Here is a 23739-nt window from a genome sequence, read left to right on the forward strand (position 1 = left end):
GAATGCAAGAGGTCCGCCGTCGTCTGGAGGTGGGTGACGAGAGCCTTGGGGGTAGGAGCCTTCAACAGCCAATCGTCCAGGTAGGAGAAGACTGAAATCCCTGACCTGCGCAAATGAGCTGCCACCACCGCCATCACCTTTGTGAACACCCGAGGGGCACTGGTGAGACCGAAAGGAAGCACGGTAAACTGAAAGTGCTCGTGGCCCACCTTGAACCGCAGGTAACGCCTGTGGCTTGGCAGGATAGGAATATGGAAATATGCATCCTGCAAATCCAACGCTACCATCCAGTCTCCTTGGTCTAGGGCAGACAAAACCTGAGCAAGAGTGAGCATCTAGAATTTCTCCTTCTTGAGGAAGAGATTGACGTCCCTTAAATCCAAAATAGGGTGAAGGCCTTTGTTCTTTTTGGGAATCAGAAAGTAGCGGGAATAACAACCACTGCCTACTTCTGATATTGGGACTCTTTCTATGGCTCCCTTGGCCAAGAGAGCTGTAACTTCCTCGCGGAGCAAAGCCAGATGGTCCTCCATCAGCCATTCCTTTGTCGGAGGGATAGAAGGAGGAAAAGACTGGAAGGGAAGGGAGTAGCCCTTCCGTATGATCTGCAGGACCCACTTGTCCGTGGTGATGGAAAGCCAGTGAGGGAGATGAAAACGAATCCTCCCTCCAACTGGACGGACATGATCCCGCAGAACCACACTAGGAGGGCTTGGGCGCAGCGGAGGGGGGCTGTGTGGCGGCCGACCTCTGGCCAGACCCTCTGGGTCTGATGGTACCACAACCACGTCCTCTTCCGGGATGCTGTGAAGCCTGAGGACGGTGGCTAAACTGTGGCTGGCGTGGTACCATGCCCCTCCCGAAGCCTCGGAAGGGGCGAAAGACAGACTGCTGTCGTGCCGGCGCTGAAAGGCCCAATGATCTGGCCGTGGCTCGAGAATCCTTGAACCTCTCAAGCACGGAGTCTGCCTTTTCGCCAAAAAGGCGAGAGCCATCAAAGGGCATGTCCATCAAGCTGGACTGGACATCCCCTGAAAAACCAGTAGAACGTAGCCAGGCGTGGCGACGTAGGGCCACTGATGATGAAATCGCTCTGCCCAGCGGATTGTAATCTTGGCTGCACCTCTCCCATCCTTCACAGCCTGGGTGAGAGTGTCCCGTACGCCCTCCGGGACCTGGGGCAGCACTTGCGCCGCCGTATCCCATAAAGTATGGGAATAACGGCCCAATAGGCAAGAGGTGTTTACAGACCTCAATGCCAGGCTGGAGGAAGAAAACATCTTCTTCCCAAGCTGATCCAGCCTCTTGGATTCCCAATCCGGGGGAGCGGAAGGGAAGGCACCACGGGAAGTAGAGGCTTGGACAACCAAGCTCTCAGGAGTGGGGTGTTGTGTCAGGAAACTAGGGTCGCTGGGAGCGGGTCTATGGCGGCGGCCGACCGTTCTATTCACAGGAGCCCCTGTGCTGGGTTTGGACCACATACCCAGAAGGACTTCTGTAAGAGCCTCCGATGTTGACACCCCTGGCTGAAGCACTTCTGTCCGGATATTCGTCCTGACTGGCACTGTATGAAAATCTAGGTCCAAGACCTCAGCTGCCCTACGCACCGCCATAGCGAAAGAAGCCCCCTCCTCTGAAGCCACATTAGGAGGAAAGAGCATACCAGTATCTGGAGATGTGTCCAGTCCACTGATCTCCCCTAGATCCTCAGACCAGTCCTGCTGCAATCCGGATTCTAAAGGGTCCTCAGACCCCTCCTAATCCTCTCCTGCGTCTGGTTGTTTCAAATAAGGCTCAGACAATGATCTGGGCCGTATTGGCTCCGTCGAAGTCGGAGTCAACGTCGTACGACTTCGCTCTGGATCATCCGGAATAAGGATGGGGCTGCCACTGGTGGGCGGCAGTGGCGGAATCGTCGGCGTCGGACCCGGCGCCGAAGGAGGCCGATGAGAGACCGGTCCAGATCCGTTATCGGATCCTGACGTCCCCAATGGCGCCGAGGCCGAAGCCGCTAGCGTCGAATCCGAAGGGGGCCCTGCTGACCCCGCCGGGCCCGAAGACCCACCCGAGGGTACAGCCCGCTCAAAAACGAGACGCGTGGCCTCGTAGAATTCTTTTATTTGAGCGGGGGTCGATCCGGTCCTCGGAAAGGGGGGAAGACGCAGAGTCGACCCTAGCGACGGCTCCACAGAACCGCGCTCGGAACGTCGATGTTCCCTAGACGCCTCGTCGGTCATCGGGCGTGGTGAAGACGAAGCCGCTTGGACTTCTTCTTCTTCTTGTACCTCTTACCTTCCGATGACCTCAAATGCGAGGAAGAGGACTTGGGGCTCCGGGAGCGGTGCCGCGACCTCCTCCTACTGCGAGACCGTGACCTCCACGGAGTCGCGCCACAAGAAGCTTAAGGGATCTCTCCCTCAAGGTCTTCGGCGCCATGGCCCGACAATCGGAGCACGAGGTGGAATCGTGGTCCTTGTCCAGGCACCAAAGATAAACTCAGTGCGGATCCGTCACCGACATGGTGCGATGACATGCACCACATGGCTTGAATCCTGTCTTTTTCGAAAACATGACTCCAAACAGCCAAAAAAGCGTCGACAAACCGTCAAAGCAGGGTAGCTCTTTCCAAAACTGCGCTTAACCGGCGCGGAAGGAAAAGAACTGACGTACGCGCGCCGAGACGGCATCTATATAGACAACCGTGACGTCATAGACGGCTCCAACGACACTGGCGACGCACGCGGAGCTGGTCGACGCACGCAGATCTGAACGACGCCGCCCGACGGCACGCGCAGGGTACTGCTCAGAAAAAACTCTGGATTCGAAGCGGACGCCAGAGAATTCTAAGGTAAGGAAGCTGCAGCTAGAAGTCTCTATCAGATATAGTGGAGAAAGATCTGAAGGAGAATACTAAATGGTTTGAAAATGCTAACAGAATCTGAGACGGCAACATAGAACCATATTACATGTTACCCATAATGTATTTAGATTCTATGTTTATTTTTAGGTAGGTAGGTAGCACAGAAAGCGCGTTTTTTCAACTAGGGATACGTTTACTCAAAACAGGAAGTGAAGGTTGAAAACAATACTTAGTTATGGAGTTATGAATGTAGGGTTTTTGAAATCACACCATTTACAGTGTTGGTGAGGCAAACACTGTGCACTAATTATTAGAATGGTTAGGCTTTGTTTAAATCTGATGATTAGTATATAAATAAAACTATGGGCAATGGTGATGGCCAGTCAAAGTAAACAATTCTGTGGCTGTTGCATTTACTGCGTAATTATGGATTTACCGCACAGGCCACCAAATTTGGCATGAAATGTTGTTAATTCTGGCTCAAACAGTTCTAAATATTTCCAGGTAATGTTCTACATAATTTTCCTTTGTGTGCCTCATAACTTAGACACCCCACTGCATAGTTTGGTCCTCCATTATTGTACTGTCCTGGTGGCCCTCACAACGGTAAAACTGGAGAGTGGATTGGGGGACTGTGATATATTACATAAGGACTTGTGGCATTTTTTTCTTATTTGATAGGTCCATGTGAAGTATGTGTTTCTGTCCCACTGCATTTTGTAAAATAAAAGAACTCAAACATGTAAATAAAAACATATATTTTGTGCTGAGTTACGAATACAGTGAAATTAACGTTTCTTATTCAAGAAATTCAAGTACCTGCGAGAGAGATCAAAGACTTTAAAATGAGCCAAATCTGTTGCAACAGCCAGGAAACTCTGAGAGACATCCAAAATGACTGGATTTCCCTCAGTCTCTGAGAACACCAACAACTGCTTGACAGTACCCTGAAAAAAACAAAAGTACACGGGTCTAATAAGATCTACTAAAATATCTTAGCACAAGGTTGATAGAGCTTGTATTTATACATTATCCCTAAGGACTTGATTAAGCCATTCAGTCCGACAGGCAAAATACTTACCACTGCAAAATAATTAAAAGCGCGAGGTACTATTATTTAATTGACAAAAAGTGGCTGCAGATTATGTACAGTTTTTCTACACATAACATATTTTGTGAACCAACCTATGTGTAAATAGGTCGGTTCAAATAACAGTGAAACACAGGGGCTACGGGGTGTCACAGAACTACCTGTCTGATTAATGTTCATTATCCAGGTCGAAATTGGGGACCGCACACCGTGAGTGTCTCCAGTCATAGGGCTGGTAGCCTGCGAGGGGCAGTAGACCATTTCTGTGAGTGTGTTTAAATAAAGAACACTGTTTCTTTTAAATACAGCTAATTTTTTCTTAATGGAAATAGGACTGAATTTAAAAATCCTCTTCCCATTTGTGAATCAGCCACAACTTCAACTTGTAAGACTTGTTAATGATTTGTGGTTTGCAAATCATTCACACATTATAATTTAGAAGGGATGACCACAACACGTTCCCCTTAAAAACTACAATTCGTAATCTAATTCTAAACCCATTTACCGATTCGGGAACACTTTTCGAATTGGTAAGTGGGTATAGTAAATACGAAAAATGCTTTTTTACAGCCACAAACCCTCTGATTTAATCAATCGCAAGGTTTGCAACCATTTAAAAGATTTGCATATGAGGCTCTTTAAAATCCTATTTCTAGAGCTGACATTTTCATCATTATTACTCTTCCAATACATCACGTCTGTTGGGTGAATTGAATTGTGATCCTCTATCTTTTTAAAGATGAGACGCACTGACAACCTCTACTAATCGCTCGATACCCCAATAATAAAGGTGAAAGGAGTATGTTTACAATAACACCTTGCTGAGACACAGTCGTTGGAGCCTCCCGGTCAACGACACACCATATCCTATGTAGGCATAACATCTAATCAGCACCGATGATTCTCTCAGGGTAAATTGTCTTAGCATTCAGTGGTAAAAAAGAAACCAGCGCTGCACTTAGAGCAAAACTCCAGGCTCTGCATGTCTCTAAGCAAGCAAGCTGCCCATAACGTTTTGAAAAAACATAATCAGCCAGAGCAGCAAGGATACCTGTGAACTGACTTCTGATGTCAAATGAGGGTAGTAAGTCTCTGGGGTAGTATATTTTACGACCCTGTGTACGTATATTTCGCAGTTTTACAAAGCCGAATTCATAGAACATAGAGATTTATGGAATGTTTTAAAGAAAAATTAGCTTGCAGAACAGTAACTACACAGTCAGGTGAAGTGGGAAAACATTTTAACAAAATCTCATCTACGAAGTCATGAAAATTGAGGGTTAGAAAACACTGATGAGAGCTCGGGGGAATAAATAATCGCGTAAACAGAAAGTGAAGCATACAGAGGAGGGGAAGCAACATGACAATGATTGTGGAAAGGGGAGGGTTGACACTGGAACTTGGGTTGAAAATGTGAAGCAACAAGTAAATCGGACTTAAAGTCGAACGTGAGGAGGTAGTAGGATAGCGGTAGAATTAGGAAGATGGTAAGTGAAGGCAGCATAGGACAGAAGGGGAGGACCTAAGAACGCTGCGTAGGATACCACAGATGAGTGGAAGAAAGGTAATAGAGGCTGCAAGGGGTATGCATGGTGATAGGCATCAGTGGTTAGCGAAGACAGAATTTATGTTTGAACAGATTTTTATTGAAAGTTTTGACAGAATCCAATAAGCAACTCTTCTCTACTCCACCTTCATAAAATACAATTCCTTAGGCCCCTCAATTACCTTCTTGATAACTTTACGGGGTCGTGCAATGTACTTAGGGGCAGTGCTCTTAATACTTTCAGCAAAGTATAATGACTAAAGAAAGACAACAGCCTGCTCCGTATCATCAGAAAACTACTCTCTAATCTACTAAGATCATGTACTATTTTTCCCATACCTAAAAGATGCCATATTTTGTGATACCAAACTAACAACGAAGGCGAAACAGTCATACCAAAGAGGATTTATGTACCCCTATCCCTGCACTCCAGAAGATTTTTCATAATAATTACCTTAAAATATAATGACTTTCCCCTAATGCCACATAATATGTATGGGTCAGTGGTGCTCTTTTTTCACACTTCTTTCGACAGGAGGACAAGTGATTGGCTCTAATGGAGTGCAAACGGGTGGGTTATAATGTCACTTCAATAACATCTTGAGATGTGATTCTACCCACACACAGTAGTGCCAACTTTTTTGAGACTATATGTATTTTTTTTCCATTCTGCAGCTTACCAGGAAAGCCCAGTTGTCCTCCTCCACTTATTCTAGAATTTCCATCTTTCTTATCAAGGTATGTAGGACTGAGTAGCACAGTTGAAGTCATCATACCCTTTTAGACTTCTACAGACCAAAATCTTGTTTTATCTGTTCTAACTGATTTATTTTCCCCATTTGAATAAATCACCACTGTAGGAGGCTGGACTGGCTTGTAGTGGGTACCAAGGGGTACTTACACCTTGCACCAGGCCCAGGTATCCCTTATTAGTGTAGAGGGGTGTCTAGCAGCTCAGGCTGATAGAAAAAGTAGCTTAGCAGAGCAGCTTAGGCTGAACTAGGAGACGAGTGAAGCTCCTACAGTACCACTAACGTCATATGCACAATATCATAAGAAAACACAATACACAGATATACTAAAAATAAAGGTACTTTATTTTTATGACAATATGCCAAAGTATCTCAGTGAGTACCCTCAGTATGAGGATAGCAAATATACACAAGATATATGTAACAATACCAAAATATGCAGTAATAGCAATAGAAAACAGTGCAAACAATGTATAGTCACAATAGAATGCAATGGGAGCACATAGGGATAGGGGCAACACAAACCATATACTATAGAAGTGGAATGCAAACCACGAATGGACCCCAAACCTATGTGAGCTCGTAGGGGGTCGCTGGGACTGTAAGAAAACAGTGAGGGTTAGAAAAATAGCCCACCCCAAGACCCTGAAAAGTGGGTGCAAAGTGCACCTAAGTTCCCCAAAGAGCACAGAAGTCGTGATAGGGGAATTCTGCCAGAAACAACAACACCAGCAATGCAACAACGATGGATTTCCTGACGAGAGTACCTGTGGAACAAGGGGACCAAGTCCAAGAGTCACAATCAAGTCGGGAGTGGGCAGATGCCCAGGAAATGCCAGCTGTGGGTGCAAAGAAGCTGCCACCGGATGGTAGAAGCTGTGGATTCTGCAAGAACAACAAGGGCTAGAAACTTCCCCTTTGGAGGATGGATGTCCCACGTCGTGCAGAAGTGTTTCCGTGCAGAAAGACCGCCAACAAGCCTTGCTAGCTGCAAAGGTCGCGGTTAGGGTTTTTGGATGCTGCTGTGGCCCAGGAGGGACCAGGATGTCGCCAATTGCGTGAGGCACAGAGGGGGCGCCCAGCAAGACAAGGAGCCCTCTCAGAAGCAAGCAGCACCCGCAGAAGTGCCGGAACAGGCACTACGAAGTGGAGTGAACCGGAGCTCACCCTAAGTCACGAAAGAGGGTCCCACGACGCCGGAGGACAACTCAGGAGGTCGTGCACTGCAGGTTAGAGTGCCGGGGACCCAGGCTTGGCTGTGCACAAAGGAAATCCTGGAAGAGTGCACAGGAGCCGGAGTAGATGCAAAACACGCGGTTCCCAGCAATGCAGTCTGGCGTGGGGAGGCAAGGACTTACCTCCACCAAACTTGGACTGAAGAGTCACTGGACTGTGGGAGTCACTTGGGCAGAGTTGCTGAGTTCAAGGGACCTCGCTCGTCGTGCTGAGAGGAGACCCAGAGGACCGGTGAAGCAGTTCTTTGGTGCCTGCGGTTGCAGGGGGAAGATTCCGTCGACCCACGGGAGATTTCTTCGGAGCTTCTAGTGCAGAGAGGAGGCAGACTACCCCCACAGCATGCACCACCAGGAAAACAGTCGAGAAGGCGGCAGGATCAGCGTTACAAGGTCGCAGTATTCGTCTTTGCTACTTTGTTGCAGGTTTGCAGGCTTCCAGCGCGGTCAGCAGTCGATTCCTTGGCAGAAGGTGAAGAGAGAGATGCAGAGGAACTCTGATGAGCTCTTGCATTCGTTATCTACAGAATTCCCCAAAGCAGAGACCCTAAATAGCCAGAAAAGGAGGTTTGGCTACCTAGGAGAGAGGATAGGCTAGCAACACCTGGAGGAGCCTATCAGAAGGAGTCTCTGACGTCACCTGCTGGCCCTGGCCACTCGGAGAAGTCCAGTGTGCCAGCAGCACCTCTGTTTCCAAGATGGCAGAGGTCTGGAGCACACTGTAGGAGCTCTGGGCACCTCCCAGGGGAGGTGCAGGTCAGGGGAGTGGTCACTCCCCTTTCCTTTGTCCAGTTTCGCGCCAGAGCAGGGCTGGGGGATCCCTGAACCGGTGTAGACTGGCTTATGCAGAGATGGGTACCATCTGTGCCCATCAAAGCATTTCCAGAGGCTGGGGGAGGCTACTCCTCCCTAGCCCAGACACCTTTTTCCAAAGGGAGAGGGTGTAACACCCTCTCTCTGAGGAAGTCCTTTGTTCTGCCTTCCTGCGCCAAGCCTGGCTGGACCCCAGGAGGACAGAAACCTGTCTGAGGGGTTGGCAGCAGCAGCAGCTGCAGTGAAACCCCTGAAAAAGCCGTTTGGCAGAACCCGGGTCTGTGCTAGAGACCCGGGGAATCATGGGATTGTCTCGCCAATACCAGGATGGCATGGGGGGGGGGGCAATTCCATGATCTTAGACATGTTACATGGCCATGTTCGGAGTTACCATTGTGAAGCTACACATAGGTAGTGACCTATGTGTAGTGCACGCGTGTAATGGTGTCCCCGCACTCACAAAGTCCGGGGAATTTGCCCTGAACAATGTGGGGGCACCTTGGCTAGTGCCAGGGTGCCCACACACTAAGTAACTTAGCACCCAACCTTTACCAGGTAAAGGTTAGACATATAGGTGACTTATAAGTTACTTAAGTGCAGTGGTAAATGGCTGTGAAATAACGTGGACGTTATTTCACTCAGGCTGCAGTGGCAGGCCTGTGTAAGAATTGTCAGAGCTCCCTATGGGTGGCAAGAGAAATGCTGCAGCCCATAGGGATCCCCTGGAACCCCAATAACCTGGGTACCTCAGTACCATATACTAGGGAATTATAAAGGTGTTCCAGTATGCCAATGTAAATTGGTAAAATTGGTCACTAGCCTGTTAGTGACAATTTGGAAAGAAATGAGAGAGCATAACCACTGAGGTTTTGATTAGCAGAGCCTCAGTGAGACAGTTAGTCATAACACAGGTAACACATACAGGGCACACTTATGAGCACTGGGGCCCTGGCTGGCAGGGTCCCAGTGACACATACAACTAAAACAACATATATACAGTGAAATATGGGGGTAACATGCCAGGCAAGATGGTACTTTCCTACAACCACTTTTAATACATCTATTAACCTCTTAGCAGAAGCATCACGTATAACTTCGACAGCAGCAACAATGACAGTTGAGGTGTGCTTGTGTCCCTCCCCTGGATGCTTAAGCACTAGCTCACTCTCTCTTGCGCTCCAAAGATCTTTATTAGACCTGCTGGTTGCTTCATCAGCCTTTCCCCTTTTGTCCTGGTGTGACCCTGGCAAGCTAGTGCACTAGTGAGAGGAGATTTCTGCCACTTGAAACACCTTGCAAAGTGTTGGGACAGATTCAATAGCACTATTAAGCTACTTTTTGGATTAAACAGATAAAGCAGCAGAGTGTAGAATCAGAGAGGGATGTGAGAGGGTACGTTTGACTTTTAATCTTGAAGTCTCCTGTTTTTGCAAAAGCCTCAACTGTTGATTGAATCGATTCAATTGATGAGTAGTGGCTTCTCTTCTTCCATCTATGATCAATCAAGCTTCTGTTTTTTGGGTGAGCTGGATGATCATATGTTTTATCATTGGCTTCTCATTGACTAATGCTTTGGCTGCTCTTAATAAAGAGAAAATTTAAACAAACAGAACTTTTTGTTAATCCAATTACACGCAGAAGGGGGAAAAGAGTGCAAACAATTTGAACAACGAACAGTGAAGCACGGAGTTTGGAACAAGTTCTCTTCGGATCTCTCGTTAGTAAACCTATAACAACCGTGGTAATTGTCACTGTGTGGGGCAGTGTTTAGAAAACGGCTGTCAAAATGGTATTAATGAACTGATCGAGGCACAGTAATCTACACACTCTGGTTCCTGTCGATTGACGTGGTGCTTTGCTTTGAAATAGTAAGAGATAAATAGATAAATTCCTTTATTTCGGCTCCAACGAGCCAATAAAGATGCAATAGATAAAAAATAGTTATAACAGTCCTATTGAAAAGTCGACAATAAATTGTTTTCATAACAAATATTAAAAGTACAGTAAGTACATAGTGAAAACATATAAAAACGAAACCCAGAAGCTGACTCCACAATTTTCATGACTGTCTAATGTCTAAAGGCCAAACTACAAATCCTCAGTGCCTTTCAGCCCTACAGCTTTCATCCTGGCAGACCATATGGGGAGCAAGTGGCTTGCAACTGAGTACACAACACGGTCACAGGTGTCGGCCTTACATATCCTTAAGGCATTTTGCTTTTTTTTTTTAGCCCAATGATACGACAGTTCGGTCTAATCCAATGAATTTCTTGTTTTTGTATGCATTACAAAAAAAGGGATATGCTCATCACTTTCTGAAGCCTGACAGTCCCACGGGTACAATTTGGCATCAGTATTTTCTTTATACCAATTACAGGTAAATGAAGCTAATGGTAAAGATCCTAGTTGAACTTTATATAACGTGCTCGTGCAGATGGTTCCTAATAAAATGCAAGAAAGGTTCATATGCTGGTATACACTTAATAAACAGGTAATGATCTGAAAGGTTACCTGTGGTCCAGCCGACATTTTGGTTTCTATGGTACAATCCCAGTAACATTTTTCACAATGTCATGGGCCCCCTCAGGGGATATCTGTTGAATGCAAACAGTATTCGCTCAAGACTAAGTTTAGCAGCCATTTTTAAATAAGAATGCCAGGGGATTTTGATTATTGCTTGGCCTCGTAGTAGCTCTCTGAGACAAGCCCTATATGGTGCCAAATCTCCCGTAGCCCAAGACCCGTTTCAGAGCTGCCACCTCTGACACGGGCCTGAGATTAAGATCAAATTGGGGTGGGAGCGTTAGAGTGACGGCGGGGAGTTTTAGAAGTGATTTTATACAATAATTTTCAGCTTTCTCAAGTGCCATAAAACTATAATGGCCCCCACAGATCTGCCCCATACAAATAAGCCTCGTAGGCTTAAATCTTTTATATTTTTACAGCAGGTGTAATAGGATAGGAAGGGGCTCTATTTGAAAACCTTAGAATAACTCCTGCTCTGTGTTTTAGGGCTAGCGTGCTTTTCTCAATCTGGGGGGACACATTTGTGTGAATCACTTAGCCTTGCTCCCAGATAATCAAATTCTGTGATTCTACCCAGTGACTTTCCATCCAGACCTGCTGGTTGCTTCAATTTGCGAAATATAAATCTTCTGTATATTATCTTTTAGGCTTATGGGTGGCGCCTTTCCAAGACCAAAGGATAGCAGATATATAATTAATATGCGGCCCCAGAACCCAGGTTCGGAGCAAAGTAAATCTGCAGGCATTCTATCCAACACAGGGGCTTTTCCGATTTTTTGGGCCTGTATTGGGGCCATAGTATGATCCAAAGTAAAAATGACTAAATCTCCTGACTGCGCCATGACAGCTAAAGGTGGAGTCGCGTTTAATTAAAAAATGTAAGGGGGAGCTTCAGTGTAAAGGGTAGAAAAATGCACCTCCCATTTCCCAGCTGGAATGTAACAAGCCAGTTGGACATGGCTTCTACGACTGTCCTGTGTGATTAAGGGCCTGATTACGACCTTGGCGGAGGCAATTACTCCCTCAAAAACATAATGGATAGCCTCTCCACCGTATTACAAGTTCCATAGGATAGAATGGAACTTGGAAAAGAGCGGGCGTTTGTGACGGAGTCACCCCCCCTCCCTCCACCTGCCAAGGTCATAATCAGGCCCTAAATGCCAAATGCACCTGGAGTGCTTATCTTTTACTGCTTCTAATAGATCTCCCCAGGTGCCAGCCTCCCACTGCGCTTTACTCATCATAACAGATCCTCCATAGTTTTACCTAGCTGCCAGGATCTCTGGTCTCTGCCTGATCTTTAAGGCTTTTATCCGGTCCTGTTTGGCGATTTTGTAAAAATTATTGAACCATTCATTATTTTTTACTTTCTGTGGAGTGTTTTTTGTTACCAACAATTTTTTTTTTTTTTACAAACACCTCTCTGACCTTATGGAAGAGTATTTCATGAAGCTTCATAGCCTGAGATAGAGAGAGGGATTTTTCTGCTTTAATGGCAAACTCCTCTGAAATCGTTTTATATATCTTGTTGATAACTTTATCCGACTTGGATATAACTGCCCACTTTACATTTATTTTGTTGTTGGTGAGTACAATAGGTGTTGGGGCTCTAGAAGGCGCTTGGAGTACTATTTCCTGGATATGGGACCTCCTCCAATCTAATGAGAGGGGAAAATTGTCACTGTCGTGGAGGTCAAGAGCCATCATGTCTGTCATTTCATGCCAGATCCGTACATCAAGCAACATATGATCCATATTGATACTACAGGTTCCTCTTGAAAATTTAGGTTTTGCCTCAATATCTGAAGAAAATCGTCCACTGGCTGCTTCTGAGCCATATGTAGCCATTACATCTATAAGCTGCAAAGCAGCTACACTCATTTTGGGAGCTTTCCTTAAGCCGGGACCCCCCAGTGTGAATCTTCTTCTTTAATCAGGCCCAATAAGGTGTCATAGGGTTCACAATAGACCTTTGCTATAAAAGCACAGTAGCACGTGCCATGCACCCTTAGAACAGAAATTAGTTATTGTCTGGGATGTGTCCTATGTTTGGGGGATAATCTTAACAACAAGAGATGAGGGAAGTCTGTTTCAATCTCTTTCAACCGGCAATCAAGAGAAATGTTGACCCACGTAATAAGGCCTCCTGAAGGGCTGCCTGCTTTTGAGGGGATTGCTTCTTTACTGAAGGTTAGATTGCCTTGTCTATGAATCTTCGTGAGGGCCCATATCCGGGCTGATGTCTCTAGTAATAGAGTGATTCTAAATCTTTCTATGAGGGAGCCCCAGTTGTCGCTTTCCAGTTTTGGACGACTCCCTGTGATGTTCCAACTTACTAAACAATGATTTATACATTTTGACCACTCTTGTCCAATTTAATGCTGTCACTTACTTTCTTTTAATGCTCTTAATGCTTCTTAATATTACTGCAAACATTGTGATTATCAGTAAAGTGAACTGTTATGCTTACTACAGCACTAAGAAAAATAATCTAATGTTTCCTAAGTGCATTAATTTGATCAACAAAAGCAATACATATTGATGCTTTAATTCTTAAGGGTAGCTCAGGTAAAAGCTTTAATAGCCTTACAGTCACAGAGCCAAAAAGCCAGACAGTCTCAAAATCTGTGATGCGGCACATCTGTTCGAGAACATGGCTGCAAAAGAGGAGATCCAAAGAATGTATGCAAACCTCTGAAAAGGAAAAAATTGAACACTATCTGAAATATGCTGCTAATCTAGCTGCAACAATAAAAAAAGAGATCTAAAGGATGATAATGCTCTATATTATATCCTATGAAAGGATGAGCGCAAAATTACACAAATAAAACATTATGCGCACAACAAGAACATAGAACTAACTTTAACAGCACAAGTAATGACACAAGAGGCCAACTGAGTCAACAACAGAACTGGACACTCTTCCAAGCATTCTGCACACGTTGATAGGATCTGGGCAAAAGATCCAACAAGATACCATGGATTGCTATCACATAGAAAGGATGTGACTGGCAAAACACAACATTCAAGGAAACACATTTTCAGTCTACATTACTTCATGGGACACAGCAAAAATGTTTGCCATATCGAACTCAACTTAATTGCTCTCCGCAATCTCATAGGCAAAAAGAGATGACATTTAACTCAACAGCAATTACTTCAAAGGTGTGACAAAGGTGATTGCCCAAAGTACTGGAAAGACTCCGCTCACACTGATGAGAAGACAAGAAAAATACATTATCACGATTTCACTGCTGGTGGATTGTAATTTCCATAAGGAAGAAAGTAACTGAAATACAACAACAGAGTACCCGACAGGGAGCAGACTGTTTGGTAAGGTCATTTACAGAATAAACAGACAGGTACTGGAAATACTAAAACTAGTTAAGTCAACATAAAACAATCTGCATGATTATTTCTTGGACCACCTAAAAACAATGAGAAAAATATACCCAAGCTCCTGTAGAGATAAAAGTGAAAATACGGTCATCAAATGGATCTAGCAGAACCGACATAAAATCTACAGAATACACCAACAATGCACTCTGGAGGCCAAATATACCCAGATATACTCAAAAGATCCACTGACAGAATATTGTTGCCAAAAATATCATGTGAATAGCATATTGTGTCAAAGACATTCAGAGCCAAAATATCAAGATGTATTATTCTTAATAGGGGTGGACAGAAATCACTGAGTTTCACTCCGCTAAATTCTCAGGATTTATGTGAAATCTCTGCGAGAATTTGCAGTTTCCCTCAAAGAGGGGGAATTGAGCACGTCACCCTGCTTTTTAGAGCTGGAAGCTCGCTCTGCACTGTAAAAATCAGTACGAAATGTATTACGTGGCGCCCTAGATGGCGCTGCTGCTTAAGTTGATATTGCTGCCGCTCCAGTAGATTTTTTACTTGAGCGGCAGCTTTCTCAGTGCATACGGTCAAGACTGCCTGCGACCATTTGTGGTGAGAAAATCTTACCATGTGCCATTCTAGCACCTGAATATCGCGGTACGGGATGCCAATTCTTGCTCACGCTTGTCAACTGGCTGTTGGCAAACCACATGCAAGAAAAACCTCTGCCACACAGTGGATGGCGGAATTCAGCATGAACTCTGCGTTACAGGTGTAAAACGTAGTGACTAAAATTCCACTGACTCCTAATTCCTAACTGCACATCTACGTATCTTGAAAATATAGATATGGTCAAGGTATTATATTATTATATATATGGAGTTATATGTAGTACAATTTTGCAAATCCATAGAAACTTACCTTCACAATGCTATCAATGGTATTACCAGATTGCTTTTCTGAAAAACACAGGCCCGGGAACAGGGGTCATGCGTAACACAAAAGGGCTGATAGTTCACTGGTACACTTAGGACCTCAGATTCATGAACAGGACACTGAGTCAGTTAACAAGTCAATCGAAAAAATACACACAGTCTGGTAACTAGAACTCATAGCAGAATGCAAACAAAAATGCTGGAAGGCATAAACAACCTTTGATACAAAAAGATGGGTCTACATTTCCAGATGGTCCTCCACTCATTAGTCCAAGCAATTCTGGGAGTTAACTTACACTATGCAACGGTACGACCAGAGCTAATAACATCAATTTGGAAATTTGGATGTCTTATCTATCCAAATTATTATGATGAACAATTGAATGTCAAGACTCGAGTTGGGGAATGTAGTACAACTTTAGAGTTATCTAACCAAATAATAACATTGGCTGTGACACAAGCAAGTTCAACTTGGGTCCAGCGCCCATATAGTATGCCAGTTAGTCTCCTAAAATATGACCCTGAGTTATGGTCCCAACTTTTAGTAACTCTAGATCACACTAGAAGCAGAAATCATTCGAGAGATATGAAGAGGATCAGTTTTACAGCCAACCTTGAAGAAAAAAAGGATAATCCACAAAATTATAATACCATAGCCTTATTGGATAGCGACACAAAAAATATGTGTCTTTAATCTCCTTCTATTCTATTCTGGAGGTTTTGTATAGCGCATAGCTTCCCAATGGGCCTCCCAGGACTGATGACAACACAACTGTCATAAGACGCAATGGACTTCAATTTGGGAGACTAGAACAAAATAACAAGTTACTTACCTTCAGTAACAAATTATCTGGTAGAGACTCTATCTAGCTGCAGATTCCTTACCTTAGAATTCCCTGGCGTCAGCTTCAAAATGGAATTTTTCTGCTGAGCAGTACCCTGCACGCGCCGTCTGGTGGCGTAGTTCGGATCCGCGTGCACCGTCCGGCTGTGCGTGGTGTCGCCAGCGTCGTTGGAGCCATCTATGACATCACGGTTGTCTATATAGACGCCACCTCGGCGTGTGTACATCAGTTCTTTTCGCACAACTTTCCACGCCAGAAGCGTAAAGTCATGGGAGAACCAACAGTATTTAGTTTAGCTTTTTCACTTGATTGTTTGAAGAAAAAATCACATGCCTTTAAGAAAGGCAAAAATAGCAAAAACATACATATATATCCGCAGAGCGGGGAGGCTTGGGTGGCTGTAAGGAATCTGCAGCTAGATAGAGTCTCTACCAGATAATGTCTTACCGAAGGTAAGTAACTTGTTCATCTGATAGAGACTTCTAGCTGCAGACTCCTTACCTTAGAATAGATAACCAAGCGATAATTCCTGGCTGTGGGTCTTAAGGATATATTTTATACCAGGAAGTCCTGCAGGACTGAGCAGGCAAAATGCCCCTCCCTTCTCACTTGGCTATCCAGGCAGTAGTGTCTCGCAAACATGTGCAAGGAAGCCCACGTTGCTGCTTGGCAGATGTCAAGCACCGGCACGTTACAAGCTAACGAAGTGGTAGCAGCTTTCCCTCTGGTAAAGTGAGCCCTCAAGCCCTCTGGAGGCTGCTTCTTGGCCAAAGGGTAGCAGATCTTTATACAGAGAACGGCCCAGAGTGAAATGGATCGTTTCTGTACTGTCCAACCCTTCTTTGCACCAACGTACCCCTCACAAAGAGTTGGTCATCCACCCGGAACTCTTTTGTGCGGTCAAGGTAGAACGATAATGCTCTTTCTGGGTCCAGCCGATGGAGACGCTCCTCTTCCTTAGAGTGATGCAGTGGCGCAAAGAAGGTGGGCAGGGTGATATTTTGACCCAGATGGAGAGGGGTCACCACCTTGAGAAGGAAACAGGCACAAGTTCTTAATACTACCTTGTCAGGCTATATCGTGAGATACGGCGGTTTTGAAGATAAAGCCTGCAGCTCACTCTCCTGGCAGATGTAATTGCCACCAAAAAGGCTGTTTTAATAGTGAGCAGCCGGAGAGGACAGTTATGTAAGGGCTCAAAAGGAGCACACATTAAGAAGGTAAGAACAAGATTAAGATCCCACTGGGGCATGACAAAAGGCACAGGTGGAAACAAATGCACAAGCCCTTTCAAAAATATTTGGACTATAGGAGACTTAAACAAAGATGGTTGATCGGGCAAGCGTAGAAAAGCCGATAAGGCAGAAAGCTAGCCCTTAAGAGTCCCTAAAGAGGAACCCTGTTGCGCAAGAGATAAAATAAACAAAAGGATATTAGATAGAGAAAAAGAAAGAGTATCAATAGACCTATTTGTACAATATGAAACAAAACATTTCCATCGGCAGGTGTAAATCGACTTAGTAGAGGCACGCCTGGCTGCCAGAATGACATCACAGACTTCAGATGGGAGGTCATAAACCATCAACCTCCACGCATGAAGTCGTAAAGTTGACAGGTTCGGGTGAAGAATCTTCCCCTGCTGCTGCAACAGAAGATCCTCCCAAAGATCAACCTTATTAGAGGACTGATGCTCATTTTGAGAAGCTCTGGATACCAGACTCTCTGTGCCCAATCCGGAGACACTAGGATTACTTGGGCCCAGTCGTTCTTGATTTTCCTGAGAACTCTGGGCAAAAGTGGTATGGGTAGAAAGGTGTACAGGAGGCCTGAACTCCAATCGCGACGAAAAGCATTGCCTAGCGATAGCCGCCTTGTAAACTCCAATGCGCTTAACTGGTGACATTGCGCGCTCTCTACGGAGTGCGAACAGATCGAACCACGGTTCTCTCCACTGCTGAAAGAGTCCTTGCGCCACCTCGGGATGGATATACCATTCGTGATCCACTAAGCATTTTCGGCTGAGAACATGCCAGGTGTTGAACCACCAGGGTTATGCCCTGCTGTTCCAGCCATGTCCAGAGACACAGGACCTCTTGATAAAGTGTCCACGACCCCATACCACCCTGCTTGTTGCAGTACCACATTGCTGTGGTTGTCCGTAAACACCTGCACTATCTTCCCTTTCACAACAGGAAGAAATGCCTTTAATGCTAGTCGGATCGCCCGAAGCTCCAACAAGTTGATATGGAGCCCGGATTCCACTGGAGACCAGTGACCTCTGATCTCCACCTCTCCTAGATGGCCACCCATCTCAGAAGTGACGCATCTGTCACTACTGTGAGATCTGGTTGCAGAAGGGAGAGGAGTCTGCCTTTGACCCATTTGCCGTTCACTAACCACCACTGCAGATCCTTTGTAGTTCCATCTGAGATCTGAACCAAGTCGGTAAGATTCCCCTGATGCTGTGCCCATTGGAACTTCAGGTCCCACTGCAGAGCCCTCATATGCCATCTGGCATGATTGACCTATAGGATGCAGGAAGCCATGAGTCCCAGCAGCCTCAGTCCGTCTCACTGAAATCCAGGATAGAGGCCGAAACATTGGTTTTATAACCTGAATATCCTGGACTCCCTGCTCGGGAAAAAAGGCCTGATAATGCACTGTGTCCAGAACAGCTCAGATGAAAGTGAGCTTCTGAGAGGGAGTCAGGTGTGACTTCGGCACATTGATAGTGAACCCCAGCGAGTGCAGGAGGTTCGCCATCATCTGGAGATGGGTGACGAGAGCCTGGGGCGTCGAAGCCTTCAACAGCCAATCGTCGAGGTAGGGGAAGACTGAAATCCCTGACCTGCGCAACTGCGCCACCACAACCGCCATCACCTTCGGGAACACCCGAGGGGCACAGGTGAGACTGAAAGGGAGCACGGTAAACTGAAAGTGCTCGTGGCCCACCTTGAACCACAGGTAACGCCTGTGGGCTGTCAGGATGGGGATATGAAAATATGCATCCTGCAAGTCCAACGCTACCATCTAGTCTCCTTGATCTAGGGCAGACAAGACCTGAGCAAGAGTGAGCATCTTGAATTTCTCCTTCTTGAGGAAGAGATTGATGTCCCTTAAATCCAGGATAGGGCGAAGGCCCTTGTTCTTTTAGGGAATCAGAAAGTACCAGGAATAACAACCACTGCCTACTTTCCCTTGGCCAAGGGAGCCGCAACTTCCTTGCGGAGCAAAACCATATGGTCCTCCATCAGCCGTTCTTTTGTTGGAGGGATATATGGAGGAAAAGACTGGAAGGGGAGGGAATAGCCCTTCCATATGATCTGCAGAACCCATTTGTCCGTTGTGATGGAAAGCCAGTGAGGGAGATGAAATTGAATCCTCCCTCCAACTGGACAGACGTGATCCTGCAGAACCACACTAGGAGGGCTTGGGCGCAGTGGAGGGGGGCTGTGTGGTAGCCGACCGCTGGCCAGACCCTCTGGGTCTGATGGTACCACGACCACGTCCTCTTCCAGAATGGTGTGAAGCCTGAGGACGGTGGCTAAATTGTGGCTGGCGTGGCAACACGCCCCTGCTGAAGCCTTGAAAGATGGAAAAACAGACTGCTGTCATGCTGGCGCAGAAAGGCCCAAGGATTAGGCCGTAGCTCGAGAATCCTTGAACCTCTCAAGCGCGGAGTCTGCCTTCTCACCAAAAAGACGAGAGCCATTAAAAGGCATGTCCATCGAATTTGAATGGACATCTCCCGAAAAGCCAGTTGAATGTAGCCAGGCATGGTGACGTAGGGCCAATGACGATGCAATCGCTCTTCCCAGCGAGTCGGTCGTGTCCAATCCACACCTGATCGTAAACTTGGCTGCATCTCTCCCATCCTTGACAGCCTGGGTGAGAGTGTCCCGTATGGCCTCCGGGACCTGGGGCAGCACCTGTGCCACCGTATCCCATAAAGTATAGGAAAAACGGCCCAATAGGCAAGAGGTGTTTACTGACCTCAATGCCAGGCTGGAAGAAGAAAACATTTTCTTTCCAAGCTGATCCAGCCTCTTGGATTTCCTGTCCGGGGGAGCAGAAGGGAAGGCACCACGAGAAGTAGAGGCTTGGACCACCACGCTCTCCGGGGTGGGGTGTTGGGACAGGAAACTAGGGTAGCTCGGAGCGGGTCTATGGCTGAGGCCGACTGTCCTATTCACAGGAGCCCCTGTGCTGGGTTTGGACCAAGTACCCAGAAGGACATCCGTTAGGGCCTCATCGAAGGACAATATCGGCTCTGATGTAGTCACCCCCGGTTGAAGCACCTCTGTCAGGAGATTAATTCTGACTGGCACCGTGGGCAAGTCTAGGTCCAAGACCTCAGCTGCTCTATGCACCACCATAGCATAAGAAGCTCCCTCCTCCGTAGCCACAGTAGGAGGAGAAAGCATACCAGTATCTGGAGATGTGTCCAGTCCACTGGCCTCCCCTAGATCATCGTACCAGTCCTGTTCTAGGTCATATTCTGAAGGGTCCTAAGATCCCTCCCATTCCTCTCCTGGTTGTTCTGAATAATGCTCAGACTATGGTCTGGGCTGAATCGGCGCCATCGAAGTCGGAGTCGGCGTCGTACGACGTCGCTCTGGCTCATCCAGAATGAGGATGGGACTACCACCGGTGGGCGCCGGTGGTGGAGGAAGCGTCGACGTCGGACGCGGCACTGGAGGAGGTCGACTGTGAGGGGCCTAAGCCACTGACATCAAACCCGATGGGGCCCCCTGCTGACCCCGCGGGGCTTGAAGACCCAAACGAGGGTGCAGCCCGCTTAAAAACGAGGCGCATGGCCTCGTAACATTCTTTTATTTGAGCGGGGGATGCTCCGGTCCCTGGAAAAGGGTGAAGACGTAGAGTCGACCCTAGCGACGGCTTCGTGGAACCGCACTCGGAACTGCGACGTTCCTTCGATGTCTTGTCAGCTGACGGGTGTGGCGAAGTCGAAGTCCACTTGGACTTCTTCTTCTTGTGCCTCTTACCTGAATGATCAGACGACCTTGAATGCGAGGAAGAGGACTTGGGGCTCTGGGAGCGGTGCTGCAGCCTCCTCCTACTGCAGGACCGTGACCTCCTCGGAGTCGTGCCGACCGAAGACGGCTGTCAGCCCGCAAGAAGCTTGAGGGATCTCTCCCTCAAAGCCTTTGGAGACATGACCGGACAGTCAAAGCACGTGGTGCAGTCGTGATCCTTTTCGAGGCACCAAAGGCAAACTCGGTCAAAGTCTGTCATCGACATGGTGTGATGACATGCACCACATGGTTTGAACACAGTCTTTCTCAACGACATGACTTCAAACAATGAAAAAGCGAAAAAGCCTTGTTCGTCGAAGAAAGGGTGGCTCTTACACGGATCTGCGCTTAACCGGCGTGGAAGGAAAAGAACTGACGTACATGCGCCGAGGTGGCATCTATATAGACAACTGTGACATCATAGACGGCTCTAACGATGCTGATGATGCCACGCAGAGCCGGACGATGCACGTGGATCCAAATGACGCCACCCGACGGCGTGTGCAGGGTACTGCTCAGCAGAAAAATTCCAGATTCGAAGCTGACACCAGGGAATTCTAAGATAAGGAATCTGCAGCTAGAAGTCTCTATCAGATAAGTCTTTAGATGTTTCCTAAAAGCATGTGCTGACTGGTTTATTCTAAGATCCACAGGGAGGACATTCCAGAGTTTGACAGTTAAGCAGGCAGAGGAGCACCCCAGCTTTGGCTTTTTGATCCTAGGGACCAGCAAAAACCCTATAATCCTGGACCGCAGTGACCGCCTGGGAATAGGGGGGTTGAGCAGTTGCTCAAAAACCAGTGGCCCTCTCCCATGCATAGCACGATAGGCTAAGCAGAGTTTCTTGAATTGAATTATTTTCTGCTGGTAACCAGTGAAGGGCTGCTAAGGCTCGTGCAGACGAGTGGTAGTTTGGAATTGTTTAAAAGGATCCGGCCCACAGCATTCTTAACCACTCACAGCCTCACGGACTTCCCAAATAAAGAGTTTCCATAGTCCATGCCAGAGTTCACCAACTCTTGCATAACCACTGTCCTCGAGAAGCACTGTAGTCAGCATAGCAGGTTTCAGAGAGCTCTCAGAATTCCAAAACATCTAGAAGCAAGTTTTATGGTCTGTGTTTCCATAGAAAGTATACTATCATCCTAGAAAACTAGGCTTTAAGCTGATGGAGCAGAGGGTGAATGCTCACCTAGGTTGTCCTGCCAGCACAGTTCCAGCCAGTGTAAAGGGTTATTTCCGATAACTAATACTTCCATTTTCACCATTCAATTTTAGCCTGTTGTAGGACATCACGTCTGTTACCTCATTTACACAGGGATTCAGCTATTTAGGAGTTTTTCATGTGTCATATGCATAAGACACCAGCGCATGGCCGAGCACCTGCAAAATCTCAGCTAGACTGAGCATATATAGATTGAACAAAGTGTAGCTTAAGGAGGAAGCTTGTGGGACCCCACATTTTAAGTGATGGAAAGCAGAAAACAGGGATTCTTCACATCACTGAAAGCTCCTCTTTTCAAGAAAAGCTTCCAGCTATTTTAGTGCGGCTCCATAAATTCCAGCCTCCTCCATTCTCTGAATTAGGACAGGGTGGGAGATGGTATCAAAGGCTGTGCTTAGGTCTACCAGGCACTGATCCAACGTAGCCCTAGGTTCTGTGGCTGCTTGCAAGGCAGTTTTAGTGTTGCTGCTAGGTCTGAAGCCTGTTTAGGTGGAAAATAAAATAGCTTGTGTCTCCAGAAAAGAAAACAAATGTTTGTTCATGTGGTTCTCTAGGGCTTTGCATGTACCTGGGAGCAGGGAAATTAGTCTGTAATTTCGTAGTGGATCTGCTGAGGGAGTTTTTAGCAGGGGCTTCACGATTGAATGTTTCCATGCAGGAGGCACACTTACACTGTCCAAACAATGCTTGTAAATGTCTGTCAGTATGGACAGGATTGCATTGCACCCTTTCCTCAGTATGTCTGGGGGATGCTGGATCCACCGGTGATCCTAAATTGATGGTCTTTAGCATCTCTTCACTGATATCATTGCTGACTGTAGGAAATGCAATCAACTTAACCTTGGCTGAATGTCGAACATGGAGGGTCACGCTAAGACCAGGATCTTTTAGCAAGGAAGTACAAGTTACTTACCTTCTGTAACAAAATATCTGGTAGAGACATATTCTAGTTGCAGATTCCTTACCTTAGAATTTCCCCCAGGCGTCAGACTGGATCTGGAGATTTTTCTTCGAGCCATACCCTTGCACATCGGTAGGTGGCGTCAGTCGACTCCGCGGGCGTCGGTGGCGTCGTAGTCCCCGTGATGACGTCGGGAGTAGTATATAGATGCCGCCTTCGTGCAGTGACGTCACTTTCTTTTAATGACTTTCCACGCTAAAACGCAGAGCTGCTAAGAACACTGAGATAGGTGCGCCATAGCTAATGACCTGAAGTGGGAATCCCTGTCCCTGGAAATCAGTTCGCAAGCGGGGAGGGTGGGTGGGCGGTAAGGAATCTGCAACTAGAATATGTCTCTACTAGATATTTTGTTACCGAAGGTAAGTAACTTGTACATCTGATAGAGACTTCTAGTTGCAGATTCCTTACCTTAGACTAGATACCCAAGCAATGCCATCCTCGGTGGTGGGCTGTGAACCAAGATCATACTAGGAAGTCCTGCAGGACCGAACGACCAAAGTAGTCGTCCCGACGGACCTGACTGTCCAGGCAGTAATGTTTAGCAAACGTGTGCAGGGATGCCCACGT

At 46.6% G+C, this 23739-nt stretch overlaps 1 protein-coding gene across 5 annotated transcripts in view; it reads right to left on the reverse strand.

Moving 5' to 3' along the window:
• Positions 1-23739, reverse strand: part of IFT140 (intraflagellar transport 140) — a 1792511-nt gene that overhangs the window by 1052939 nt on the left and 715833 nt on the right. For all 5 annotated transcript variants that reach the window (XM_069210629.1, XM_069210628.1, XM_069210630.1 and 2 more), the window contains one exon: positions 3680-3807. In XM_069210629.1, coding sequence (XP_069066730.1) covers positions 3680-3807 — 128 coding nt within the window. The remainder of the gene's footprint in view (positions 1-3679; positions 3808-23739) is intronic.

Source organism: Pleurodeles waltl, chromosome 10 (genome assembly GCF_031143425.1).
Source record: "Pleurodeles waltl isolate 20211129_DDA chromosome 10, aPleWal1.hap1.20221129, whole genome shotgun sequence".
Classification (NCBI taxonomy): domain Eukaryota; kingdom Metazoa; phylum Chordata; class Amphibia; order Caudata; family Salamandridae; genus Pleurodeles; species Pleurodeles waltl.